We start from the raw sequence: 11969 nt of genomic DNA, 5'->3' as shown, positions 1-11969 counted from the left end.
TCTCTGTATATATTGCTAGAAGTTCTTAGAATGTGTGTTATAGTTCCAGCACGATATGAGGGGTCCTTAGAACATCATATCGAAGATAAAACAGGGCGGTGACTTAAACACTGCTATTGATGCTCTACCGACAGGGTGGAAATGATAAAGCTACAGCGATGTTACAGTAAAATTGTCGGGCTCGTTTGATGTTCTAACGCCGCTATGGCATCGCTTTTATGAGAGGCTTTCTTCGCCCTAGGCTTTACCAATTCATTGGCTATATGCAGAGTTTACACCATCGAGACTTGGAATATGCAGGGAACGTTTTGTAGGATGAAATGAAAACACCATTGAAGGTGGGAAAGCTTTAATTGACATTACGCCTAAGTATGCCCAGCCTTTTGAACCCATTGTCCAAACGCCAGTAGCAGAAGAAGTTGACATGACAGGTATCCTGTAGCCCATACCAAACGCCGTGACTATGCAAACAAGACTAGAACAGGAGTAGAACAAAACGCTCACACTATACAAAACCATTGTCTCAGTAACTAAGTACTTCCATGACTCCTCAGTTTCATCCCTGCTGCAAGTCCAGGGCCGACGCTATTGCCAAAGTTTGTAATGTTCTCTACATCACCACGGTCGCCAGCAACGCCGACCGTCTTCCTCGTCACCTTCTTCATGGGAAGCTTACTTCCATCATCGCCGTTGGTTCGCATCTTTTTACTTGGAGGAGCGCCATTGTTCAGCGAATCGCAAGATGATTGGGATACGAGACGGGGAAGAGGCTGAGTATGAGCTTCCTGCGCCACCACGTTAACATCTAGCTCCCGCAAGGAAGTGGGGTTGCCTGTTGGGATGTTTGAGATGGTGTGGGCGTGCGCACTGATGGAGTGGGAGAAGTTGAGTTTATTAGCCGTGAAGGTAAAGTCGGTCGGAGAACTGAGGGCGTTTGTAGCGTCATTGAAGATAGGTTGCTTGGAGGGGCTGCGCGCTGTGGAATCGGCGGTTGTAGGGCGGTCTCGAAGGCGAGAGAGGATTGTCTCGTGTGCTTCGGTGCGTGGCAGAGTTGAGGGGAAAGTGTACGAGACGCGTTGGGGTGTTTCGCCAGTGGGGTTGTACTCGATCAAGTTCTGCGAACCAACGACCTCGCGAAGCTCTTGGAGCGGCGCACGAATGTCTGCGTCTGCAGCAAGTGCTGGCAGGGTCTCTTTCAGAGTACTTGCTTGTGCTGACATGTCCGATTCGAGAGATTGAACGCGATCAAATGATGAAGATAGATGATCGCCGATGCTAGAGTAGGAAGCTGCCACTGTCGACGACAAAGCACCCAGCGACGCGATGTGAGCCGTGTGGTGGGTGTTGTTTTGTTCGCGGACTCGGGCCACGATGTCGTCTAGAGCCTGGAGTTGAGTGTCCAAGTGTGCCATCTGTGCCTCCACTGTCTTGACAGTGCTTTCGTGAACAGATGTAGTCGTGTCCTTGATCGAGGTGGAATGCTGAGTTGCAGCTGCAAAGTCTGACTTGATCTTGGTCTTGACAGCATCTCTTGACTTCGAGACACCTGCGAGGATGTCTCTCGATTTATCTGACCACGCAATAACACCATCGGCATAGGCATCTTGCTTCGTTTCGAATACAGCATTTGCAGTATTCAGCTCCTCTCGTACAGACTGGAGCTTCTCTTCCAGTCTCTTCTCCTGCGCATCAGCATTCGCGTTAACGATCGCGGTAATCTGCGACAGCAGCTGTTGGCGGTCTTCGGCCGACCTCTGCTTCTCCTCATTCACGACCTTCTCTAGCTGACCCTGAGAAGATTTGCTCGCTTCGACCAAAGCTGCGTTGGCCTCGACCACTTGCTGGTGGAGCCGTTCGTTCTCAGTCTGCTGCTCGCTCAGATTCTTGACTAGATCGTCAAAAGTCGTCTTGAAGTCACGGCCTAGTCCAGCATATGATGCGTGAACCTGGGTATGGAAAGCATCCAGTTCTGTAATGATGTTGGCAGAGATTGTTTCTGCCGCCGCTGACAGCTCATCCAGCCCTGCGCCAATCTTCGTCTTGACATCTTCACGAAGAGTTTTGATCTCTTCTAGAACTTCATTCATGTGATCACGTGCTTGTGCAGTCTGGCCATTGACTTCCTGCTCAGATGTCTGGTATGCCTCCATCTTTTCCTGTAGGAAGGATTGCGAAGTGCCAAGCTTCTCAAGCTCATCTCTGACGAACGATTGCATACGTTCTGATATGGCGTTCATCAGTTGTTCTTGTTGCTGTTGGAACTCTTCAATCCGATCCTCCACCATACGAGTAGTATCAACAACCTGGCTTTGGGAGGAACTCCAATTCCGTCGGTTCTGGGATTGGAGTTCTGACTTGCGCCGGATTTTTGACCGCAGACCATCGATGGCTGATGTAGTCTTGCCGAGCGTTGAGATCATGTCTTTTCCAACTTCTGCCAGCTCTTGCTCAGTCTTCTGGTGCGCCTTCCGTAGCTCCGTCTCTTCTGCCAGATTTTCACGCGTGTGCTCCAGAACAATCTCTGTCTTCTCCAGTATACCCTTGGTGCCGTCCAAAGCCAGCTGCGTTTGTTCGTTGTCTTTCTTCAAGGTTTGGAAGTTGGTTGTGAGCTTGAACAGGTCTTCCACCTTATTACGGAGGTTGACCTCCATGGTTTCGAGCCGGTCGCGTTGCTCTTCGCTAAGGATTCGTCTCGATTCGCTGACTGTGGTAATCTCCTCGTAGTTCTCCTGCGTGAGATAAACACCATTGCGTTGCCGGGTCGCTATCAGTTCGCTCTTTAGCTTCTCGATCTCGGCGGTGTATTCTTTGAGTAGAGTCTTCTTGTTGATGGGCTGGTTCATTTGTGGCTTGTTTCGGATGTTCTTCGCGCGGAAAGCGTAATCGAGTGTGGATATCGTTTCTTCGAGATTGCTCTTCGCGGGCGACAATGTTGCGATGATACATGTTTTCGTGCGACCACCTAGTGAGTCTTGCAGCAAACGGGTCAGTTTTGATTCCCTGTACGGAATGTGAGAACTGCGCTCCACGAGTGCGTTGATAACACGACCCAATGTTAGCAAACTCTTGTTAATAAGACCGGCCTCTGCTGCGCGCTTGTTCTCAGCACCACTGCGTTGAATATTCTCACTACCCGCAAGATCGACAAGGTTGAGCTTTCCGGCGCTCAAATACTCCTGGCCATCCTCTGTTGTTCGCTTGATGTAGACGGTGATGGTGAAGACTGTGTGACTTCGCGAACTGAGGTCATTGCACTTGGTCGCAGCTACCTGTCGCTTGTGACTTCCGTTGCGCAACATTGTAATTCCTTCAGTAGCAGTCTTAAGATGGCACTCTTCCATACCCTGAACCATAGTTGTGGTAGAGCCCTTCTTGCTGTTATCGTCGTAGATCTTGAGTTTCGTCGCGTCGTCCGGGGACAGCAGATCACGGAGTTCTTCGTTGTATAATTCGATGAATGAACATTTGACCGAATTGTCGATCTCGTCGGCTTCGAGGCGTTCAAAGAGCGCGTACAGGACGCGTGGTACGATACCGGCGGCATCTGGAAGGGGGAGGACGTTTGAGATGTCACCAGTCATGGTGTAGGTTTTACCCGTACCGGTTTGACCGTATGCGAAGATTGTGCAGTTGAAGCCGTTAATGACCTGCAAGCTTATTAGTGAAGTTCATCGTACTTGTCTTGTCCCAACTCACTTCGTCCAAAATGGGTGCCACAACTTCGTCGTAGATCATGGCCTGGTCGGCAGCCGGGGAGAAGACCTTGTCGAATTGATATGTCTTGTTGCTCAGCGCACTCGGACCCATGGAAAGGTCTACTGCTGTGCCTCTGATTCCGTTGGTCGATACCACGACGCCGCTGTTTTCGCGCACTTCGCGATCATTGCGCCCTCTACACCGGACCACGACGTTGATGTTTGTTTCCTCTCCTCCATCGCCGTCGAAGTCAATTTTTCGCTTGAGAGGTGACGATCGTGGTATTCTCGCGGAAGCTACTGATTCTGCTCGCGAGGAGCGGCCGTCCATCGCAGGTGTTGCCGAACGGCCACGCGCCAGATGAGGGGGGCGCGTCGTGGGAGGGCGCATGCTCGTATTCCGCTTGACCGGCGGTCCTGGTCTTGGTAGTCCAGACATATTGACGTTCTGGGTAGGGTGAACGTGTATGTGCTGGGTTAGTATGTCATGCGTCTGGTGTTGCGGAACCTGCAGCAAAGTAAACAGTCGGTAAACACATGCACGCAGGGATCCGTCAGGCACGGACTGCGCGCTATTAGCCGTCGCGAACACCTCGCGCTACGTCAATGCAGCACGACTTGCATATCTCTATTACACAGTATGTTTATGCCTTGATCTGATGTGATACACCTCATCTATTAATCACTGGTTCCATGTTATGCAGCATACTGAGGTTCCTTGACGGCGCAAGAGACACGCTGTATACCTCAACGTTTGCCCCGCCACCCCTCATCTATCGCCGCCGTGTCGCGGATTGTACCCGATTGTATAGCGCATTGTGACAATACCGACTATCCTATTATTCTGAGTCGACTGCGTTGATCTTCGTTGTGTGTTCCGGGGGTTAGAAGGATATACCCGTCGCCCTGTCCTCGTGGACATAGCACGCGCGTGCGAGCTCCCTGTTATCTACAAGCTAGGCAACACATCGACTAGCAAACACATCGCGATTACTTACTACACTCATACACTTACCAAATACTCACCATGGAAGATGGAATTATGCAGCTTCAGCCAGGGCGCAGTGTAGGGTTCATGAGTCCGTTGCGACCATCGTTTGGGTTACCAAGCTGACTGAAACACAGCCCTCGGATGCTCCCTACACGAAGTACTGACGACTATCAAAGCCGAAGTCAAGGCCTTCCCACGATTTCAGCTCTACCACGACGAGTTGCGACCTATCTCATCCCCCGTCCAGGTCGTTCTTCCAGACAACGGTCTGCGACTACAGTTCGACGGCCCTGACCAGCGGCTGCGCCTCATCGAAGTGCTCGATTTCGCAAAAGCCAAGTTGGTATACAAGGATATCGAGGTGTATAAACCTGGTGAAGTAGGCTTCTCAGGCGGCGTATCAGGCCCGAGGTTCCGGCATGTTTACGACAAGCTTCTGGGACCGACGTATGGCGGAGAGTACATACCCCCGAAGTCAGAAGACCCAAACGCCAGAGGCACCTACAACCTGTCGTATCCGGGAATAGCTTTCAACTTTTCGGTTCAGCACTCTGCGTACTCTCCGAAGAAGGACTTCATCTCGCTCTTGTCCTCCTCGGCTACAGGCCCCGCGACTTCCATGGCAGTATTCAATGGTGAATCGTGGCAGAAAGCTCGTGGAACACTGTTCACGGCGACCCCGCCGAATCCGAGATCGCTAGCCCTGGGCAAAGCAAAGGATAGTGGTCCAGACGAGATTGAAACGGTCAAAATACACGGAGAAGGTAGGATAGAGCTTGTCCGGCGGTCTAGTCCTCCGTTCTGGATTACTCTTAGCGAAACAACACCACAGGACTTGATCATGGAGCTTGGCGCCCCTGATTCCATTTATCGTAAGAACGACCATCGGCTATCCATACATAAAGATCGAAGGACGAGCGACGCATCAGATCTCTCGCCCGGTGGGCTTACTCCAGACGATGACTCAGACCACGGCTCTGTGATCAGAAGCGATAACGAAGATGCATGGGAGGATGATGACGAAGCCGCACTAGAGGCTCAGGAGCGAGAAGTTGCAGCGGCCGAGCACTTCTACAACTACTATCACCATGGCTTTGACATCTTGATTTCACAGCCTACTCAGATCTCTCCACCCTCTCCTACTGCGGAGCGACGGGAATCGGAGCTGCACAGCCAAGGCGAGCTCAGTGCGCAACCTCTGAACCATCTTACTGCAACCAAGATCATATTCCATGGTAACGTGCCTGGTTCGTATCAGTTTAATCGGCATAGACGAAGCAGATGGACGCTCGAGCATGTGCCCTCAGCCATGTACCGTGATCCTCTCAGTTCCGAAATGGGCTTCGGAGACATATCAGGCAGATTAAAGGAAGTCTTCAAGCCATATTACGAGAATGAAGAGCAGGAGAGACTACAGCAACGTGGCATGGCCCTGAACAGAGGCTGGGGTGACAGCCCAGGTAGCAGCTGCGAGCTACTTGGAGGGTGGGAGGATAGCTCTGGGAAGAAGAGCAAGTTTGCGAATGCTGGCAGTGTCTTGATGGAGGGTGCTGCGGATGTTGGAAATGTAGAGCTGTTCGGCTTTCCGGGCATGGTATTCGAAGTGTTGAAGAACGGAGCTGTGAGCTCGTTGACCGTATACTGAGACGGCTTGTCATAGCACGTAGTGTGGCGAGGTTACGCACACAAACCAGTCTGCTCGAGGCATAAGTGCTGGATATGTAGCACGAGTATCAGATTGATACACAGTATGGTCATCATGGGTTGCTATTACTACATCAGTCGATCTGAACCAATCTTGACAATCAAGTCTTTAAAGACTTCAAATATAGATGATATGTATGCCTTCGTATTACTTAAAGAGTCTGTATAGTCAACATTATCCTACTGCGGTATCGTGAATTCCCGCAGCATTGGACTCTATCTCCGCGCTATCGCCGAACCGAGCCGAGCCATCACCAAATGAGTAGTCGATCCAAAAATATTGGAACTCCAACCACCACTTCCCCGCCGATTTGCCCGCCCAGGATGCTATTATGCTAACCCCAACACGCATCCTCCGCGCATCATGGTCCAACACCCTCCGGCTACCAAAATCTAGTTTTCCGCCGCGACCGTTAGCGTCAACGAACCCAACCTACCTGAAACGATGCACCGATGACCTGTATGCGTGGCAGGCGAGCCCGGAACGCGTTATACGTTATGGACATTTGGAGAAGCGGTTGAATGGACAGAACGTCGAGACAGAAGGCAGTGCGCCGAGAGAGAGTTTTACTCTGCATGATGGACCGCCATACGCCAATGGCCCGTTGCACATTGGACATGCATTGAATAAGATCACCAAGGACATCATTTGTAGGCACGAGGTTGGACAAGGGAAGAAGGTGTCGTACATTCCTGGCTGGGACTGCCATGGTCTGCCTATTGAGATCAAGGCTCTCCAGGCGCAAAAGAAGGATGCGGCGCAAGCAGATCCTGTAAGCGTGCGGGATGCGGCGCGCGAATTGGCAACCCGGACAATCGAGGAGCAGAAGAAGGGTTTCAAAGAATGGGCCGTCATGGGTGACTGGGACAATGCTTATCAGACAATGGAGCGTGGTTTCGAGATTAGACAACTGGAGGTCTTCAAGGCAATGTTCGAGAAAGGCTTGATCTACAGGCAGTTCAAACCCGTATACTGGAGCCCAAGCTCAAGGACAGCGCTTGCGGAAGCTGAATTGGAATATGACGAGGGGCATAAGAGCTTGGCTGCTTTTGTGCGGTATCCTATACACTTATCGGAGACACTGAAGAACGGAGCGCTAAGGGATGTTGATGGCAAGGTCAGCGTAGTCATCTGGACAACCACACCCTGGACTTTACCTGCGAACAAGGCGATCGCGGTGCACAAGGACATGAAGTACTGTGTAGTCAAGGACGCTGAGAAAGATGGCGAGCTAATTCTTGTTGCGGCTTCACGAGTAGCGGAATACGAGAAAATCCTTGAAAGAAAGCTTGAAATCGTCGTATCAGACGTGCGCGGATCAGACATTGCCGAACAGGTGCAGTACGAGAATCCTTTCCAGAAAGCAAACGGACTGCAGCCTATCATTCATGCGGACTTTGTCACCGACTCTTCTGGTACTGGGCTGGTTCATCTCGCTCCTGGACACGGTATGGACGATTACAACGTTTGCATGTCGCTCAACGTTCCAGCTTTTGCGCCTATAGATGATGCTGGTGCTTTTACAAAGGACGCTTTCCCGGAACAGCCCGAACTTCTAGAAGGACTGCCTGTCGCTGATATCAAGAAATCGGGTAGCAATGCTGTGTGCAACTATCTCCAGAAGCTCGACATGCTCCGAGGCAAGCAGAATTACCGCCACAAGTACCCCATCGACTGGAGGACCAAGGAGCCTGTCATCACGCGAGCTACTGAGCAGTGGTTTGCGAACGTAGAGGGTATCAAGGATGCCTCGATGAAAGCGATCGCCAATGTCAACTTCATGCCTGCGACTGGTAGAAGTCGTCTTGAGAGCTTTATCCAGGGACGAAGCCAATGGTGTATCTCACGACAGCGCGCTTGGGGCGTCCCTATTCCCGCTCTATACAAGGTCGAGGGCGATACTCTGAAAGCGACTATGGACTCGGAAACCATCGACCATGTTATTGAAGTGATCAAAGAGCGTGGCATCAACGCGTGGTGGACGGATGCACAAGATGATCCAGCTTGGAAGCCGAATCATCTTACCGGAACGTACGTGCGTGGTAGAGATACCATGGATGTCTGGTTCGATAGCGGTACCAGTTGGAAGCTTCTTCCGGAGCAAAAGTACAAGCCTGTTGCCGATGTGTACCTCGAAGGTACCGATCAACATCGTGGATGGTTCCAGTCGTCACTGCTTACTCACGTCGCTACCCAGTCTTACTCGACCGAGACTGTCAAAGCACCATACAAGACTCTGATCACTCACGGCTTCACACTCGACTCCGATGGTCGCAAGATGAGCAAGTCTCTTGGCAACGTCATCTCTCCAATGCAAATCATGTCAGGCGAGCTCCTTCCACCCGTCAAGCGGAAGAAGCAAAAGGGCGTCAAGCAAGATCCCGCAACAAAGAACACGCCAACATATGATGCTATGGGTGCCGACGCACTTCGCCTCTGGGCCGCAAGCAGTGACTACACGCGCGATGTCACAATTGGCCAGCCCGTCTTGATGTCCGTAAACCAAGCTTTACATAAGTACCGTGTTACCTTCAAATGGTTGCTAGGCATCTTCTCTCTGCCATCTTGCCCACCGCCCTTCACTTCCTTCAACGACCTCACACCCAGTATCACCGAGTTCAAAGAACTCACAGATCGCCTCGCCATTCACCGACTTGTACAGGTCAGTGCGGAAGTGCACAACCACTTTGGCAAATACGAGTTCTTCAAGGGTGTCAACGCGATCAACAAGTACATCTCCATGGACCTAAGTGCATTCTATTTCGAGACACTCAAAGACCGCGTCTACACTAGCGATAAGAATGATTGCGAAACGCTCCAGCGTGTTTTGGGGCTCATTTTCTACGAACTTCTGCAGATGCTTGCCCCAGTTTGTCCGCTGCTTGTAGAAGAGGTCTGGGATCACCTTCCTGCTGAACTCAAGGAAAAGAGTAGTCACCCCGCACGCGCAGTTTGGTCGCCTCTCCCCGCGCTCAAGGAGTCTGAATCGGCATGTCTGGATTCCATGAATGAGACTACAAGTACGTTGGGAGCTGCTATTAAGGTCGCTCAGGAGCGTCTCCGCGCGGATAAGAAGATCGGTTCGAGTTTGGAAAGCGCAGCTACGGTCTATCTACCAGCCTCCAATGCCGAGAAACTGCACGCAGAGTTCGCAGCGTGTTTACAACCCTCCACTCCCAAGCCAATGGACGTCGAGACCCAACTTGCTGGCCTGTTCGTCATAAGCGAAGTTAATCTTCGCACGCTGTCTGATTCATCCGCTCCTGTGAACAGCGTCTTCACAGCTGAGGATCCCGATATGATAAAGCAGCAATCGCAGTGGTCTGAAGAAGAAGTACTTTCAAGCGATAGTGGGATGTTAGGTAAAGCGAAGGTGCTTGTTCATCCACCCAGCAGGGAAAAGTGTCCAAGGTGTTGGCGCTTTGTTAAAGAGGAGCATGAGGATGTTTGTGGAAGATGTGGAGATGTTGTTTCTCAATAAGTCGGTGTTCACTCTTGTTTCTAAGATGTAAAGTATCTTTATGTTGGGGTGAGCGTTTATGCTCAGGTTCAGTGACAGAACGACATCAAGCAGAGCTTCATTAAATCCTCAAGATAGATATATTTTTTTGAGTAGTTTGTACACGGTTGATACGGTCGTAGATTCGATCATGACTTTCTCGGCAACGCCGTGGCAATGAAACAAATGCTTACTTCCGTTGATCCCGTTTTGGGAGCAGATTCTTTGGTAACAGGTTCTTTGGTAAATAGTTCTTTCGCAGCGAGTTCCCTTTAGTCAATGTGCTGGGTTGGGGTGGGGAATGGGGTCGGGGGTGTGGCGCAACACTACGTATGCGAGGCCTTTTCTCATCCATTCGTCGACCACGAGTCACTTCAGAGTCGTTGCGTTCTTGTGGGAACCTTGTTGAGGGAATGTCATCGCGAACACGAGGTTCTTCGAATTTAGGTGGGATAAAGTTCCATTCGTCTCCAAGTTGATCAAATGAACCCAATGCTGTCCCATCATAGATCTCGGTGCCTTGTGGGTTTGATTCGTCCATCCTGTCATCTTGCCAGTCGTCAAACTTGGGGGCCGAACCTTCAGACCGCCCTTCCGAACTTTCTTTCTGTTTGTGGCTGCTAGACAATGTCTGCAGGTCTCTTCGTGTGGCGTTCGACGAGGCATTGTCCGACGAGGAATCGTCTCCCTTCCAGTCATCTCTGTAGTCCTTTGGGGGAATTGCGAACAAGGCGAGTTGTTCTAGATGCCGTGCAATATGAGACTTTAGTCTGCTTGTCTCTTTATTACATAACGTGCAGGTTCCCGAATGCGCACCTGAAGGTCGTTGAAAGCCTCGGCGAAAACTCAGAAGCTGTGCTTTATCGAGAGGTTCTGAATGGATCTTGTGCATGTGGTCCAGGAAGTCTTCAATATCGATAAAGGGATCATGAGTCTCTGTGTTGCAGAACCACTGAACACGGTGCACACGTGATTCATGTTGGTACCAGTCGTCTTTCTTCTCGAAGAAGTGGTCATTTAGTTGGCAGTCAGGGTAGGTGCATACGTATGGCTGGAGGTCGGACAAGACATGTTTTCTTACGCGCATATATCAGCGATATCCTGACGATCTGTCACTGAATCCACTTACTTCCATTTGCGTTCCGATGGAGTTCTTTGGGCGGTGGAACAGTAGGGACATATGTATTGTTCCAAAATTTGTCCTTCTTTCGTCCTAGGTCGATCTGGAAACCTAATCGTAATCGCATCTGCAGTCTGCTCGGACACGATCGAAGATCCAGACTCGGATACTGACTGGGCATAGTTTCCAGTCGTTGGCCAGAGTGTCGCCATGGAGGCGTTGATTTTCAGGGTTGTCGCTTTTGTAAGCTCTGTACTTTGACTTGGGGCCTTTATACTGGGCGCCAGCTCGCTTGCCACATCCAGTTTAATATGAGAAGATAGGTTGTTATGTTCAGGTCTAGGGACGTCGATCACTGTAGCTTCTTCCTCTTGCAAAGCGTCAGTGTGGTCTTTACGGTACCGCATCAGCTGCCTGCGCCTCGATATCATCTTCGCCAGGCGTGTAGTGACAGTCTCGTTGAGGTCAGGGAACTTATCCCTTACGTGCATAAGGTCAAACGGAAAGTATCCGGTTGTATCAGCAAAGTTTTTATCCTTCATACGATCGGCTGGCGCAGGACGTCGAATGGGTAACCTCCAAAGACATTCAACAATGAAATTGATCGAGTCCAATAGAGCTGGCTTTGCTGGAGATCGGGATCCACCATTCTTACGATCTGTATCTTGTCGACGCAGCTTTTGTTCTGGTTGCTTCTCGACCTCAGAGTCAGAGGAGACTTCCCATGGGGAGTCAGCCGAGTCAGATTCATCCGTACTTGCACCTGATGGGTCGGGGTCGGGGTCTTCAGTAATGCGGAGGACATTCACTTCATACTCGTCGTATAAGGTTATTAAAGCTTCCAAACCTCAGGTCAGTAACGTCTTCACGTGTATGTTCGATTTGTGTATTGTACCTTTGTTCAACTAAGTTTCGCATTTTCAATCAGTTGTTGTCCTGAATTCGAGATAACTGTGAAA

General features: G+C 50.6%; 3 protein-coding genes across 3 annotated transcripts; 1 reads left to right on the top strand and 2 right to left on the bottom strand.

Moving 5' to 3' along the window:
- Positions 1-530: 530 nt before the first annotated feature.
- On the bottom strand, positions 531-4134 carry J4E82_000493 (uncharacterized protein; the record flags this gene model as incomplete). Its single annotated transcript, XM_051726814.1, has 2 exons — positions 531-3647; positions 3697-4134. 2 exons carry the CDS (start codon positions 4132-4134, stop codon positions 531-533), a joined length of 3555 nt encoding a protein of 1184 aa, XP_051593239.1.
- A 588-nt stretch (positions 4135-4722) lies between these two features.
- Positions 4723-9872, top strand: J4E82_000492 (uncharacterized protein; the record flags this gene model as incomplete). The annotated part of the gene is made up of 3 exons (XM_051726813.1): positions 4723-4774; positions 4821-6307; positions 6864-9872. 3 exons carry the CDS (start codon positions 4723-4725, stop codon positions 9870-9872), a joined length of 4548 nt encoding a protein of 1515 aa, XP_051593238.1.
- A 208-nt stretch (positions 9873-10080) lies between these two features.
- Positions 10081-11025, bottom strand: J4E82_000491 (uncharacterized protein; the record flags this gene model as incomplete). The annotated part of the gene is made up of 2 exons (XM_051726812.1): positions 10081-10941; positions 11020-11025. The coding sequence occupies 2 exons, from the start codon at positions 11023-11025 to the stop codon at positions 10081-10083; spliced, it is 867 nt and encodes a 288-aa protein (XP_051593237.1).
- Between the last annotated feature and the right edge of the window lie 944 nt (positions 11026-11969).

Source organism: Alternaria postmessia, assembly GCF_024291825.1.
Source record: "Alternaria postmessia strain BMP 2775 chromosome Unknown scaffold_2, whole genome shotgun sequence".
Lineage (NCBI taxonomy): Eukaryota > Fungi > Ascomycota > Dothideomycetes > Pleosporales > Pleosporaceae > Alternaria > Alternaria postmessia.
This window is presented reverse-complemented; position numbering and strand designations above follow the sequence as displayed.